This window comes from Anser anser (assembly GCF_964211835.1).
Source record: "Anser anser genome assembly, chromosome: 8".
Lineage (NCBI taxonomy): Eukaryota > Metazoa > Chordata > Aves > Anseriformes > Anatidae > Anser > Anser anser.
Window position 1 is genome coordinate 3353822 of NC_139728.1, and position 16013 is coordinate 3369834.

The following is a 16013-nucleotide window of genomic DNA, read 5'->3' on the forward strand; positions in this document are numbered from 1 at the left end:
TGAGTTTGTGCTGAGTACGGTGCTGACTTATCAGCATATAAAAGTTGAATTGCTTTCTGTAAAGCACTTAATATCAGTAATGAAAAAATGGAGAAAATGACCTTACTGTATCATGAAGCACACAAGTCAGAGGAACTTCAAAAAATGAGTTTTCCTGTAATTAGTTTAACCATAAGTGTCATATAAAGCCTTGTGGTCTATCTGCTGTATGACAGACTGTATGGGTAAAATTGTAGAGACGGTGTAGCAACTAACTTCTAGCTTCACCTCCCTCTGTGCAACACTATATTTTAATTAGTTATGAATTATGCAACTACTTCCCCAAACTGGCAGAACTATCTATCTATCTATCTATATCTATATATATATCTGATAAACAGTTGCAATGTTGCCAAAACAGGCATGCTGCTCGGGTACCTTATGGTTGGTCTTCAGTGTTTGTCAGACACAAGACTGATCTTCACGTACAAATCAAAACACTTCAGTTCTGAAGATGCAACCATGATAGCAAGGAACACTGTGATTATGTCTTAGAGGAAAACAGAATAAACTAGTATTGGTTAGTTCACCAAGTGATGTGAGACCTGCTTCCCGGGAGGTTTTTCCAAGCTTTTGCTTGCTTTCTCCTCCTGTGGCTTGCAGCTGAATCTTGTGGTTCTTTCAGAATGGGAATGTGGGACAATGGGGAGATGGAGCAAATCCTACTGATCTTAGGATTTGCTTTCCCTACTGATTGTCAGAGTTCAGTAGGCAAACACTCGTTTAAGGAGTACCCAAACTTCCACAGCAGCAACTTTGGCCTAACACAATGAAGTGTATTACTAAGCTTCTCTGTTTCTCTTGTGTAACCATACAAAAATAGTAAATGGTGGCTGTAACTTTGAGGATTGAAGAAGAGACTCCAACTGGACTTGGTCCTTGTTCTCTCATTTGTCCAGTAATGGTGAGTTGCTTGCTCAGATAAACCAATACAGAGCATGTTGTTATACAGGGGTAAGAATTATTTTCTTCATAGTAGTTGTTCTGAAGTAATTTCTACATGCTCCTCTGAATGGTTTTCAGGTCTTTTCATCTCTACTTCTGATTTTTTTCTAATTGCATATCAAGAAAATATTTATTTACCCAATAATACAGGTCTAATATCTTGCAGAACTTATTTCAGTTGAAATCACTGAAAATTAAAAAGAAACAAAACCAGCAACAACAAAAACGCTGCCTCAGCTGCTGGAGAGAGGAGTCCAAGCTGTTCTGCAAGGTGAGGGCTGATCTGGAAGCCAGTGCTGGCACAGGAAGCTTCCTGTTTGCTGCAGCAGGCTTTGGAGTAAGCATTTTGATTGCAGACGTTTTAATGAAAACTTTTCTCTGTCCATTGTATGTTACTGTGTGTAGTGGATAACTGATCTGTGCAATGCATTTTAATTAATCAATATTTCTATTTGGGCTAAATTATTTATATGTTAGTAAAGTTTTTTCCAAACTTAAGAATTCCCAAGAGATCGTTCAGAAGAAAGTATCAAAGCAATACATGCTTGATAACACAAATTTTAATTCCTTCAGATAGGTAATATCTGATAATTAAACAATTTCTGGTCTGAGGCTTTTCTTCTGTAGAAGATGGGGGTTAGTGGGTATATCAGGATGGTTTCTAGACATTGAAGTAAAAAAAAAAAATTGTCAAGGCTCTACTGCCTGAGGGTTTGGAAAGAACAGACAGGCAGTGATATTTTGGTTTGTTCATAGCTTCTAGCATTCTCAGAGAAGGTGAATTAAGTTTCTTGATCCTAAAGGAAGATAATTACTAGTTCTCTATAATCCCCCAAAGAAAATCTCCTTATTATAATGCTAGATCATATACCAGTTTGTCCCTCATCTAATACAACTGGCTAATTATTAAAATTCTCCATTTTTCTCCAGCTGTTGTCTTCCTGGGTAAACAAATTGCTGAGTTCAATTGGCTTCCATTTGCACTTCATTGCTTCTTGACAGCAAACACTCTGTAAAAATGAGCTGCCTCAGGGTGTTTATAATCTCCAAGGGAAGAAGAAACAAATGTATGCATAATTCCTCCAATTTTTTAGTATTGGCTTCCACAAAACATAGCACTTAAAGTTTTGAGTGCAAAACTGTTTTTTCAATAAGCTAATATAAAGGTTACAACATTACCCTTTTTGTAGGCAGAAAGAGCCTTTCATTTGTTTCAAATCGCTTTCTATTGCAATGATGAAAATTGCCTTCTGAGAAGTGCAAGGTAATTAAAAGGTCAAACCAAGGGCAAGAAGTATATGGCTTTACTTGCATAAAGAATTCTGCTTAGAAATGGCTCAAACAGGCTTAAACAGTGACCAAACTGTGCTGAAATGTGTTAATTGAGTATTTGGTTTCTTTGTTTCATTTATACTGCAAACAAAAGAGGGGTAAGTAGGGAGGAGAGGGACACAGTCACACAGTATCAGCTGATGCAAGTCCATCAGTGCTGCTTTGCCCATCCTCTTCCCATAAGAATTTATACTGTGGGAGTTCTCAATTGTATTTCAGCTACAAAATAGCAATCTCTTAAAAGCTTTTCAGTTTATTTTCTTTAGGTGTAAGATAAGAGGTAGATAATCACTAAGTAATAGGTATTAAGGAATCCAATTCTCTAAGGGGGTCCCAGAATCTCTGCCAAGAAAAAATACGGGCTAATAGTTTGAAGTTCTTAACCGTCCAAATGAATTTTTAAAGGTTCCTTAAAGGATGTGCATGTGTAAGCCTGAATAATTTTAAGACCTTGGAATGTTATTTTTCTCTGCACTACATTTAGTTTCATGTCACTTCTCATGAGAAAAATCTTGTGAAGCAGCAAGAAGTGACTTAAGAAAACTGTGATGCTAGAATTCCACTTTTTCTATATATATGTAGTTAGCAGGACTACACATGAAAATGAGTGGCAATAATAAAAGGCAAATAATGTCAATGGCATAATATTTTGCACCTTTTCAAATCTAGTGCACTAAAAAGGATCTCCACGTGAATTTTATGACTACATTGCAGCGGTAGGCAACACGTCATCCTCCATTTTGGGACACTCCTGTAGGAAGATCAGGGTTACAAACATATTCTGCTATGTTTTGTAGCACAGAAATTTTGTTGGTGAAACAAAACTTTCTTGTTTCAATGTAACATATACAGTGGTAAGAAAACCTTAGAACTAATCAGATCACTTAGTGAATTTTCTCATCTTAAATGAAGTACTAATTAAAAAAACCCTGCAGACAAGTGCATTTGTATTATTAAAAATAGGAATTAAAATATTTTACATAAGCTGTATTTCCTCCTAATAATTTGAAGTTATGATTTTAACTATGAAATATTTTACTTTCATACTAATACACTAAAATTAGTACACTTGGCTAGTGATGAAACAAACAGCAATTTTCAGAAGCATAACATAACGTTTAATCATACTGACACTTTATAGTAATTAATGTACATTCTCTATATTTATTCCCTTTTCATAAAGTGCTTCTTACATGGATGCTCAACCTCCCTTCTCATTGTAAGATAGGACTTCCCTTCCGATCTAGTGTCTATTTATATGAGTTTATATGCATATATATGTTTATATATGCTCATGTGTATGTGAATATTCACATGCATATGAGGAACCTTTGCTGTTGACATGTCTAGAGCCAAGGGGGTTGAATTTAATTTCTGGTGTTAGCAGCTGCTTTATGATAAGGATGGCAAAGATGTGTCTGTGGCTGAATCATTTCATTGCTTCACCTGGGTTTTCTGTGCAAAGAAGGTAGTGTTTTGTGAAGTTATGCCAGTATATATTAAAAAAGCTGCATTACTTAGTAAGAATGCATTGATACCATTGATACCATACTACCACCGCACTCATACTATAGTATTGAAGATTGCTGAGGTAATGTGGAAGGGGAAAGGAGATAAATGATGTCAGATTCAGCCCTTCAAAGAGGAAGATTGTTCAAAACCAAATGTAATGTGAAAAAGTTGGTTGTGTTCTACAAGTTTAACCCGTGCCATTCAAGAATAAGAGTATCATTTATTGAGGAGTCAAATTGGCTGCAGTATTATATGTGAGCATCTGTAGGTATGGAGAAATGAAATTAAAAATGAGAATTTGGGGTCTCAGTGACAACAATGGGCAAAGTTGGCTACAGTAAACTAAATTGCTGGAGTGCTTGGTTGTGCTTTAAGTCAATTATTTGTACAACACAGTAGCTTAATATTTAACAGTGCATACTAGATATATGTGTGGCAGAAGAAAGAGCTGTGAACTTTTTTCCACTTCTGCTTGTCTATTCTGTTTTTGAGCAAGCTGTCATAATAATGGCATGGTACATGCTCAGCCTTATGTTAACAACTTTCTGGAGATGATGTACTATTCCCTTTGGGCAGCCTGCATGCCAGCTCTTGGCATATGCACAAAGGGAAGAACTGAGAAAGGGAAGGGTGGATATTTCTGTGATCAGCAAATATCTGGGAAAAGATGAGACAGCAGACTGTTTCCATACTGCTCAGAGGTAGCCTTATTTTTTTCCAGTCTTTTCCTTAAAATGATCGAGTGCTGATTAGACCTCAAATGCAGTTTTTATTTTACTATTTAAACCAAAAACAAACCCCCAAACTTCACAAACCATATCCTATTACTTTGTTTTTTTTTTTGTTTTTTTTTTTTTTTTTATCAGAATAGAAGTTAGCCCAGATTTAGAAAACAAACAAAACCCACCTACAGTGTGAGACTGATACCTTGAAGATGTCATCTGAGTGCCTATGCAGTAAGGCAAGGGTGGCTAAATTGCAGTGCTGTCCACAGGAGAGCAGTGCTGGCCACTGAGCAGTCTGCAGAATTGGGGCACTCAGCTCTAAGCCAGTTTCCTTGTAAGCTGTAAAAACCAGTGATTCATTTACTCGTCCAATAACCTAGTTAGATACATCAGTATACATCATATATATATATATATATACATATATATATATGTATGTATATATATATATATGATGTATACTGATGTATACATATATGATATAATACATATATACATGATACATTATACATATATATATATGACATAATATATACATCAGTATAATTTGTTTCATTTCCAGATATGGGGACTGAAATATAGAGGTCAGCTCAAATTAATTCAGATTTTTAGCTTTTGGGTAGAGAACAATGGTCATCCAACAATGTGCTCTTCATTCCACATTCAACATCATGCCACGTTCAGCGTAGCATTCATTTTAAGGTGTCACTGAAGTCTTGGTTCCTAACATAGATTTGCAATGTAGGTATCTTCTACAGATCTGTAGATAGACACTGCCATTCTGACAGCAAAGTGGAAATTTTTTTAGTCCATGTTCTCAAGTCAGGGCAGACCAACTCTCCTCCTCTCCCTCCCCTCCAAATTCCTTTTAGCCACGGTTTTGAATTCCTAGATATGATGTTCAAAGTTCATGGACATACTGGAAAGAGTCTAGCAAAGGGTCACCAAGATGCTCAAGGGACTGGAGCACCTCTCCTGTGAAGAGAGTCTGAGAGAGCTGGGACTGTTCAGTCTGGAAAAGAGGAGGCTTGGGGGCGGATCCTATCGAAGTCTGTAAATACCTGAAGGGAGGTGCAAAAGGGATAGAGCTGAGCTCTTTTCAGTGGCGCCTAGTGCCAGGATGAGGCATAAAGGATTCAATTTGCCATCAGAAAAAGTATACAGAATCACATCCAGTAGCAGCAGCTGAAACAACCTTTCCTCAACAGTCAGGTTTCTTCTCAAGCTATGGCCATCTCAAAACCTAGTGATATCATAAATTGTATTTATTTTAATGGCAATAAAACCTAGTTAATTTTTTTCATCTGTTCCTAGTAGCAATATATTGTAGAGATACGGTAACAAGTACAGGGAGACATATACTATGTGTTAAAATCAAGTGTACTTGGTTTGAACTGTACAAATACTTCCATTTCAATGCGGACTTTTGAGGAAGAAGATACTACTCAGCTTGAGTAAATTGATCAGAATCTGGTATACAATTAACGCTCATGAAACTGTAGCTTGAGTATTCTGATTGCTGGAATAGACTAGTCTTAAGACTAAGCAAGACTTGAAGCATACCTGCCACCATGTGCTTGGAATTTCATGTTTTCATTTAGGATTATGCATCTGAGATACGGTAAGCAGCATTTTGTGTACTTTACAGTGCATGCTGTTCTGGAACTTCAAAAAAGTCTTGCATTTTGAAAAGATGAACATTTCTACGTTGTAGAAATCAAGTTTGGCAGTATACATGGTTATATGAACTCAAACTTTTTTCAAGTCATGTGCAATTAAAAATGCCACCATACTAATTTTCCTGGTAGGTGGGGTGAAGCTAAGCAGACTGTTTGTGAAATTAGATTTCTCACATGAATTAAGAGAACAATCCTGAGTAGGTCTGATACAGCTTGCAACTCATTCCTGCTGGAGGCTTCCCCCTGCCAGTTTCCTTAGGGCTGTACTGGACCCTACCATAAACTGGGAGAGACAAAGCTCCTAGGTCCTTCTTCATAATTTTGCTAGCTAATCCTGGCAGTGGGAAATTTAGCAAGGCAGATTCCCTAGAAGCTATACTGTTTTCATTGCCCAGTCAGTACTTTCATATTTGTGGAGCTGGGATAACCTGGAAGAACAGGCTGCAGTCTCTACAAAGGATCATCTAATTCTCCAATCCTCTACAACAGATTATCAAGATAAATCTTAATTTCTGGTGTTGCTTTGAAACACTATAGAAGTGGTCCAAACCTGTGTAACCACGTTTGTGGCAGTCTGTCCAGGTGCTTTTCCACTCAGCAATATTTTTAAAACATTTATTCCGTATTTATTATGGTGTCCCTTCAGGAGTCCAAAATTAACTGTGGACCATTGTGCATAACCACAAATGCTAGCCAGTCTTTTCCTAAAGAAGTTAGTACAGTTGAGACTAGGGTGAAGCAATCCCTTTCCATTGTGATGAGGCATCTTTTCAGTAATCTGTGTTCTATAGATTGATGTAGAAAACCTTTATAGCCTTTTATTAACTTGTTGTTCAAAAACAAATCTGCACATATAAGATTGGGCTACCAAGTTATATGTATTCAATGTATTAAAAACTGTTCTAATTGGGCAGCAAAGGCTGCCTACTGGTAAGATAAATCCCTGTGCAGAAAAAAGGCAATGGGTTAGCTATCTACTCTGTTCTTCATCCTCTGGGTATACTGCAGCAGCCTGGCTTTTGCAGGCAAACTGGAATTTAGAGTAGCTGTGATGCAGCTCTAATTTACATCAGAGAATAGGTATGTTCAGTGTGTCCCTGAAGGGATTTTTATTAGTGGGTCCAAAATAATCCCCTTTTTCTGACCTCTGGGCAAAACCTTTAACAATACGATAATTTGAATCCTTTGGGTTTAGTAATAATGAATCTATCTCAAACTGTTTCCTTATAAAATTGAAGTCATTCTCAAATGTTGTTCTTTCACTTTTCAAGCCAAAATACTGCAAGTTTATTGCATAAATAGCATTTATAGTAGAAATGAGAAATGAATATATTACGACGGTCATCCCTACTGCAAGAGACAGCTGGGACCAACCTGGTTTTCTGTTTCACGGTTCAGATTTCACATGCATCTTCATAAGCATCAGATAGGGAATGAAAGTATTGCCAGAATTGTTTGGATACTGTGTGTGTTATTGCAAGCATCAGAGGGGGGCGAAGCTATCCCCTGAATTGTTTTATTTTCCTATGTAAATGTTAATTTTTCTGCTTCCTGATTTTACTAATATTCTGAAGCCAAAACGTTTTTGATTTCCAGTGCACTATGAGTTTTGAGGTGAGCTCTGTCTGTTAATATTTCTTTTAAGGTCTCCCAGTTTGGCCACCCACAAAGGAAGGTGAATGAAGTCACTGTTTACTTCCTAACCTACTCATTGACTGATGCGTCTTATCCCTCAGATGCATTTTATCTTTAGGAAAGTATGACTTCAGCTGTGACTTTAATTCGAGCAGATGAGATTTTCTAATACATTTGAGTAAGAATAGAAATTTTACTAGCAGATGAGAGCTGGCTGAGTGATGTTTATAGCCCTGTTAATTTTTGTGTAGACTACAGCATATAGCACATGGCTTGCCAGACAATTGTCTGTTCCAGTCAAAGAAGGGGTGAAAATGTTGTGTCCACCGGCGGGGGGGGGGGAACCTAGAAAAAAAAACAACAGACAGGGATCACAAATACGATCATACATCTTATTTTAATCTATTTTTAAAGTTGTATCTAATCTCTGCATCGTCCTGAAAAGTGCTGAATGTTACATGAGAAACCACAATTATTTACACGTTTCTACTGAAATTGTTACTGTATTTGTTGATTTTAATTTGGTTGTAAACAAGTATTTTTATCAACATTAAAGTGCTCTTATTCATGTCAAGCTGCACCTGCATTTCCATCCATTTCCATGCCTGCAATATTTATGGGCAATTAATTATCCAACAAGCAATTATAGTCTCAGGTGTATTCTGGGTCTCTATTGAAAATTAGGCTGATGAATCCAATGAAGCTGGAATTTCAGAGATGTCTTTCAAATACTAAGAGTCAGAAGGTGGTCTGTTTGCTCACTCACCCCTTCCTCTATTTGTATTGCTTCAGAGAGGCATTGTGCAACAGTGTAGTTACTGTAAGGATGACTAGAGAATTTGTTGTTTCTCTTTAAATTCATTCCTCCCTCTTGTGCAGAACTTGCAAAATATCGAGTATTTAAGAGGTGAGATGTGCTTTCATCTTCCTTTGCCTGGAATAAGACATAGGAATGACCAGTGTCTCTGTAGAAACATTCTGTACAGGTGTAGTGGAAACAATTCACAGAATATTATGCCTAGGACTGATCAATTTTTCTTTGCCTTCTACTATAACAAAACATACCTTTTATAATTTTATAACATTTAATAAGTGGAACTCAGAATTATTCAATTAGCTATGCAAATTGCAGCATGGAGGACTATAAATAAAGAAGTTTGGGGGCAAACTGTAGAGCATTTAAAAGCATCATCAGTCAAATTTTACTGAAGTTAAATGGAGCTGTGATCGGTCAGCATCGCAAGAAATTCTTTACACCTGCTTATGTCCCTAGTGGTTATGCTGGGAGGGATCTAAAAGGCCAAAGAAGACCTGCCAGTCTTTCAGTTTTCTTTTAGCATACTTATGGATATGATGCCCACTTAGTGCAAAATTAGGAGTTTCTAATCCTTCTCTGTTCTCTGTTTCTTGGTTGAGATCTGCCTTTGTAAAAATGAGGTAACAACCTGCTGCTTTGCTTTTACTATTTGTGCAGTAAAGGGGAACTTAAATATACTCTGCATACTGGAATGGAAAGAGTGAAGGAAACACAAACTTTGCTCAGTTCATCTTGAAAAGTTTTAAAATAGAGAGGTCAGACATACAGAATTTTGCATTCTCATGAGTTGCCTGCTGGTTCTTATCCTGCCTGCCAGGGAGCATGAAGTAGTAGCGCAGCTGACAACTCCAGTCGCCCTGGATCCAGCTCCTGCCAGCCACCTCCTCCTAGCTGGTCTGCACGCAGGTCTGGTACAGGCTTTTCACTCTGCCATAAGGTCACTTCACAGCAAAGGGAAAGCATCATTATTTTATAAGTAGGCAGTTTTTCTCTATTATGAAGAACTCTTTGTTCCTGGACATAAATAAGCAGAGCATAGTGCTAATATAATAGTAACTCCTAAGATGTCTGAAGAGAAAAAGTAGCGGTCTAGTGTTTCAGAAGTTCTGTATCACTTCTGAAGTTCTTACAGCAGCTTTTCAGCTTTAAATTCATATTCATATTACTGCTGGAAAGATTTTGTTCCTCTTTCTCACATCTTGAAAACATCTTGAAATCTGGGTGTGAAATGGCATACTTCAATTTGTGGTAGCATTTCATTTGTGGTTTATTTAGATGCTGTTTGTAGTCCCATGGTCAGTATACAAGTTAGTGATGTCTTTTCATGGTCCAAAACAATTGCTTCATAATCATACCAGGATGAAAGGAAAGGATGTTTTCTAGCCTGTTGTTTGACCCTCTACTTGCGTTTTGTTCCATATGACTTTTCTCAGCTATCATATCAAATATCTTTTGATCAAATACCTCATTAGGAATAGATGAATTGTGTTCTTGGTTGTAGAACTGACTCTTGTTCCCGAACTGAATTCAAACTAAAGCTGTCAGATCATGTAGAGAAAGATAGCCAAGAGCAATGAAAAGAAATCTATTAGTGTCAAGTGTGTGCTGGTGTTGGAAGAAGCTGTCATAACATTATTGCAGTGATAATTATTCCTAATATAAAATAATAAAGTGGCACTTCATTGAGAAGATGCACAGAATATAGACTACAGGTTACTCAGTGAATGATACTAACTATAGAAAATCAAATATCTTTGAATCAAAAAGTTTATACTGAGCAGATTGTCCTCGTGTCTTCCTAATTTATTGATTAAAGAAGGGAAAGTACCTATGAAGACCTAATAAAATGCTTAGTTTTGCACACTTTTTTTTTTTATTACATGAATTCAACAGAATTAGACTCATTATTGGTTACTCTTTTTAGCAATATTCACTAAAATTGTTTTCTCAGAGGGGTGTCTGCTCTGAATGACAAACTTCATTGTTGTCCTTGCCAAAAAATTGTAGTATAATTAAAATGTAGTATAACAAAATATAATCAGCATTCAATTGATACTGTGCATTGATATCAGCAACAGAAGTGATACTACTTGAAGAAATTCTGAAGGTGTGATATTCGTGCTCTTCAGAATGAAGAGATTCATCTAGTAAAGCTTTGTATAGTCACATAGGTTCAGGCAGGAAGAGTTTTGAATTCTAATGAAAGGTTGGAGATAAAAGTTATTCTGTTTCCATTTTACAAGTGAACAGTGGTGGCAGAGGGAACAAAATTGTTGAGAGAATTTTGAAGTCTAACTTTCAATTGCAAGCAATAGGGGGTAGGTGCAAAAATGTACTTATGGACTGTCATGCACAAGCAGACAAATTAAAGTAAAATTCGATAAGGGCCATTTATCACCGTTAATTAAAAAAATAATAATCCAGGAGATCTAAATTAAAACCAGAGGGAGACTTTTGTTACATTTACATAATGTCTGCAACCATCGTTCTCTTGCCCTGGTTAAGCATTCAGGAAGCACTTTGCAATTGGCATACACAATATTGAATTATCATTTATTCACTGGTAAAATACCAGTGTGGGGCAGCATAACTTAACGGTGATCTAAAAGCATTATAACTGGGGTGGAGAAGCAAGCTTAAAACTGTGGCCCCAGTGCTGCAGAGGCTTGTTACATGTATTTAATTATTCAAACTCTGAAATCTGCTGATCACTGTGAATGTTATGCTTAGAGTAGGTTAAGTCTATGTAGAGTCATGGCTAGTTAGCCTCAGTACAGTGCCAATCCACAACGCAGCGTTACTTCTCACAGCAATTGATATAGATGAGCACATATATTCTCAGCGTGAGAAGAGTCAGATAACTCACTTGATTGGGAAATGTAAAGGAAACAATTATCTGTCTCCAGCAGCCGCAGCGCAGAGGACACCCGGGCACTCCTGTATATCAACTCTGTGCAGCCCACCCTCAGAACCAGCTGTAGGCTCGCAGCCACCACAGCTCCACTGCCTTCTGGTCTTAAGGAGGGATGGATGAGTCAGAATCCAATTCTGCTTTGGTTTAACTGGGATGCCTTCTTTGTAAATAACTGCAACAGCTTAAGTACAGAAACACAATAACCCATTGTCTTAACTCAAACTAATATAAAAAGAGAGATAAATGGGAACCATTGTTTCACTCATCAAGGCGAATTATGTGGTCACAAGGGTTCAGCATCTTGCTAATTTTTAAAAGTGCTTGATCAAGAACTTTAGCTATGAAATATACTATAGCATATTATAGCATAAATTGTTAATGTTCATATTTAAATGTTATTTTACTAGTTTTTGAAATACACCTACCATAAGATAGTCACTTGACTATTTAAAAATTCTTTGTACTTTAAAAAATAAATAAATAAAAAAAAAAACAGAAAAAAAACAACACAGGAATTGTAGTTGGCAAGTTGCATCTAAATCTGCTCCTGAAATGAAAAAGTATTTTGTACTTACAAATTCAAAAGGATAAGTAATTGAAAGTGTTGTGTAACAAAAATCCCATCAGTTTTGAACTGATAGCCCAGGCCTAAACTTTCTGCCTGATTTGATTTGAAATTGCTTGTTAGTAAATGTACAAAATTGGAGGCAAAATTGTTAAAAGCTTGCAGAGCATGGCTTGAGCTCTTCTGCAAATAGTGCAGAAAAATAGACTTTTTTTTTTACCTTGTATTTTTGCTTTAACTGTGAAATATTGCTCTTGGTGTAACTGCAAAGAGAAGACAATTATTCTGTAATGCCATGTATTTGCTAGACCAGCACAGGGGTAAGATTCATAGCTGATTCACTCAATTACTGTTTTCAACAATGTTCTTAACAGGATATTGCTTTCTGGGCACTCAAGAAAACCGAATAAGATTGGATTTTATGCAAAATAAACCATAAAAAAGGGGGGAAGGGGAGGTTAAGGAGCACTTAGTTATTGGCTCTAAAAAACTTAAATTGTCGATTTAACAGTTGATGTTAAATTCCGATAATTTTTTTAGTATCAGAAAATAAAGGTGTTTGAAAATTGTAGCACAGTCAATAATGAAATCTATTAAACAATAGAAATTGCCTTTTACTTGTTCTAAAATACAGCTGTGGTTCTAATTTTAGGAAAAAATGAATCCCATTTGTTTCATGTGCTACAGACTTCCTCTTGATATACCACTGGGTAAAAAAATAAACCAGCTCTGGAGCTACTGCTATTAACATTATTTCTGCTGTGGATATTATGTATTTAGTAAGATATTTCTTAATCTGTCTGTTCTTACACACACCCCACTAGGAAAGAACATGCCAATAAAACCATATCAGCGTTACACCATATGGGATCTTCCCTGGGCTTTTCCAATTGTTTTTCATTTCTTCTGAATGGAGTGCTGTAGATCAGCTACAGGATTAAAGCTGATGTTATGAATTTCCAGAGCTCTGAAGATTTATTTCATGTATATATGTCCAATGCGTCTACTTGTATATGGCATGTACTAACATGCATATTAGTACAATTGTTTTTTATTTCTACATCAGGAGAGTTTTAATTTCATTTTCAGCTGGAGGTCAAGGATAACACCCATTTTTTTTTTTTTCAGATAAACTGTTATCTCTATCCTGTACTTTCACAGGACACCAAAAATAGTACTTTATACTCATACTCATTGCATTATATTGCATATATTTCATACAATTTCTTTACCTTTCCAAGATTTTTTTGTACTAGAATGCTGTTTCTTAAACCACTGATAATCTAATTTTGTATCTTCTGCAACTTTGATAAGCATACTTGCCATCCTCTCAGTCAAGTCATTACTGGAAAATATGGACTAGTACTGGGCAGAAGCAGACCTCCAAGAAATCTCACTTAAGGCTTCCTTCCAGTTTTACAATGTACTGCTGACAACTGATTTTCAAGTCCAGTTATTCAGTCAGTTGTGTACCTGTTCTACAGTAGTCTCATTTTTTACTGCATGTTTTCTTAGCTTGCTTATGAGAATACTGTGAAGATATTGCGCCTGATCGAAACCAAGATGCATCATCTCCAGTGGCCCCTTCCGCCCCCCCCATATCTAGGTGTCTTACCCTGACATACAAGGAAACTAGTTTGGTTTGGCATTATTCTTGACAGAGCTATGGGGACTGCACCTTGTCCCTGAATTTTAGTAAGTCTTCAGTTTTTGCTTATAGCCAAAAAAAAGAAAAAGTTGACTTGATATTGGGAAGGTAATGCTGATTGCAATTGAATTTTTCTTTAAATGTACAGAAAATCTGCCAAACAAATAGAAACTCTCACAATGGAGCATGGAAGGAAACAAAGTTCAAAAAATTTTACTTGTAAATCGTTTGCATTATCTCTGTCTGTGGCATATCAATAATAGGACAGATTTTAATGGAACGCTGCACAGGGTTGTTAGTATTCTGTGTATGAACATGTGAAACACATCAAAGCTTTTTTTGCTCTAAATTCATGTATGTTGCTAACCTAAGAATCAGTGTATGCTGCAACATTGATCATATCCCTGTCTTCGATTTGGACCTTGGATTTACTATTCTAGTCCTTTAATGTGTTGTCAGCCTATGATTTTCCAGACTGAGAAAACTGAAGAGAACTGTAGAGAGGCACAACTGTGTTTATCTGCAGTCCTGCATCCTGAGGGAGCCTGTGCTTTGTATGCTTGTGGTCTAATCAGTAGGACTGCCCTTACAAGCTCAGAGTCAGTTTGGACTCTTAAACCTGTGTAATGAACAAAGAACATGAGCGATGAAATACTTGATGCCTGTGTATGTGCTAAATGGGCAGATTTTAGAAGTGAAGCAGTCTTATGGGCAATACACTAGGGACAAGATGTCTCTGTAGTACCTTGTTAAAGATTCTCCTTTTCTTTTTACTTAGGGAAAAACGTTGGCCTGCACGTTGGGAACAATTCTTATTTTGCTTGGAACTAGCATTTCATTCAGCTATGCAAACTGTGAGGAAATGAATAAACATTGACTAAGAATGAGCTGGGTATTTTGTGTTATAGCAGGCACAGAGGAGACACTGAATGCTGCTAAAACAATAATTGTTGGTATGTGTGCATATTTACTAGAGCCACAAATGGGAAAAATTGAGAAAGCCCTAACTTGAGTTTTCTGCTGTTTGATAACAATGGCTGCAGATGTCTCACCCTTTAGAAATGTTCTTTACATTCTTAATGCTAATATTCCCCCCCTATAAGGAAAAGCTAATGAACTGTTTAAATTAACTGTTTTAATTAGTGAACCAGCTGAATACCTGAATGTGGTCTTCGCTTCTTCTAAGGGGATCATATTGAAAGGAGTGATATAGAAACATGAATGCTTCTGTCTTCACTTGAGAATATTCTAACAAAAAATGATTAGCAGGCCAGTTTTTGCACTCACAAACTTTAGAAAGTTATGGTACATTCAGTAGGTAGTATTTTTTTTTTGTTAGAATTTGCATTTTGGAAGCTGATATTTAGCAACATTGGTTTTTTTTTGAGCATTTGATTACATACTGAATTAAACAAAAGCTCAGGAACTTGGGGGAGTGACACTATAGTGATGCTGCTCCTTTGACATCTATGGACCTGTGCTAATTCCCATCATTTATGCATCTGACATAATGTGTTCTCTGGAGTTCAACCTTTATCACCAAAAATTAGATGTTCCACTGGATACAGATTTCAAAAGTCAAGTGTGGTTCTGTAACAGGTCTGTTTCAGTAGACCGAAGTTGATCTATGCAGTATATCCCAAAGTTAATAAGTGTACACCAGCTGCAGTCACAGCTATTAAATGTGAATATAATTTAAATTCCCAGAAAATATGTAGGCATTGTGGAAGTTCACCACATTTGTTTTTGATCCACGCTTAACAATGTACTGTACTTTACACGTACTTTCAACATGTTCACACCATTTGATGAGGCATACCAAAATCTTTCACTGTCTAGAAAAATTTCCTTTATCACCTACAACCAGAGATGTGCACAGAGATTGACAGACCTACTCTAGTGCCTGAAAATCAATGGTTAGGCTAGCTGTAGGGGAGTAGGGAACAAAGAGTCTGTCAGGGTCCTTATTGATTTTCTGAAATATGAGTGAAGTGATAATGATACAAAGCTGTGCATCATCCAGTGTTTTCACATGAAAGGAGAAGCAAGAGGCAGCTTCTCTGGGAGGAGGTATGGTGCACATACGTGGATGGCTATTCTTCATTGATTTATCTGTCCTGTCTTGCCTTTCGTAGTCATCAGGTTCTGGGTGTAAAGGGGAGCTAAGGATCAGAAATGAAGGCAGTATTTTATTTTCTCTTC

The 16013-nt window shown here is 36.7% G+C and overlaps 1 protein-coding gene across 7 annotated transcripts in view; it reads left to right on the forward strand.

Annotated features, from left to right (window-relative positions):
- The window catches only part of LOC310903742 (uncharacterized protein), an 83987-nt gene extending 79070 nt beyond the window's left edge, over positions 1-4917 (forward strand). For all 7 annotated transcript variants that reach the window (XM_083847598.1, XM_083847591.1, XM_083847593.1 and 4 more), the window contains 2 exons: positions 1151-1255; positions 1915-4917. In XM_083847598.1, the coding sequence (XP_083703724.1) occupies positions 1151-1255; positions 1915-1983 (174 nt within the window). In that variant the 3' untranslated portion in view covers positions 1984-4917. The remainder of the gene's footprint in view (positions 1-1150; positions 1256-1914) is intronic.
- Positions 4918-16013: the final 11096 nt, after the last annotated feature.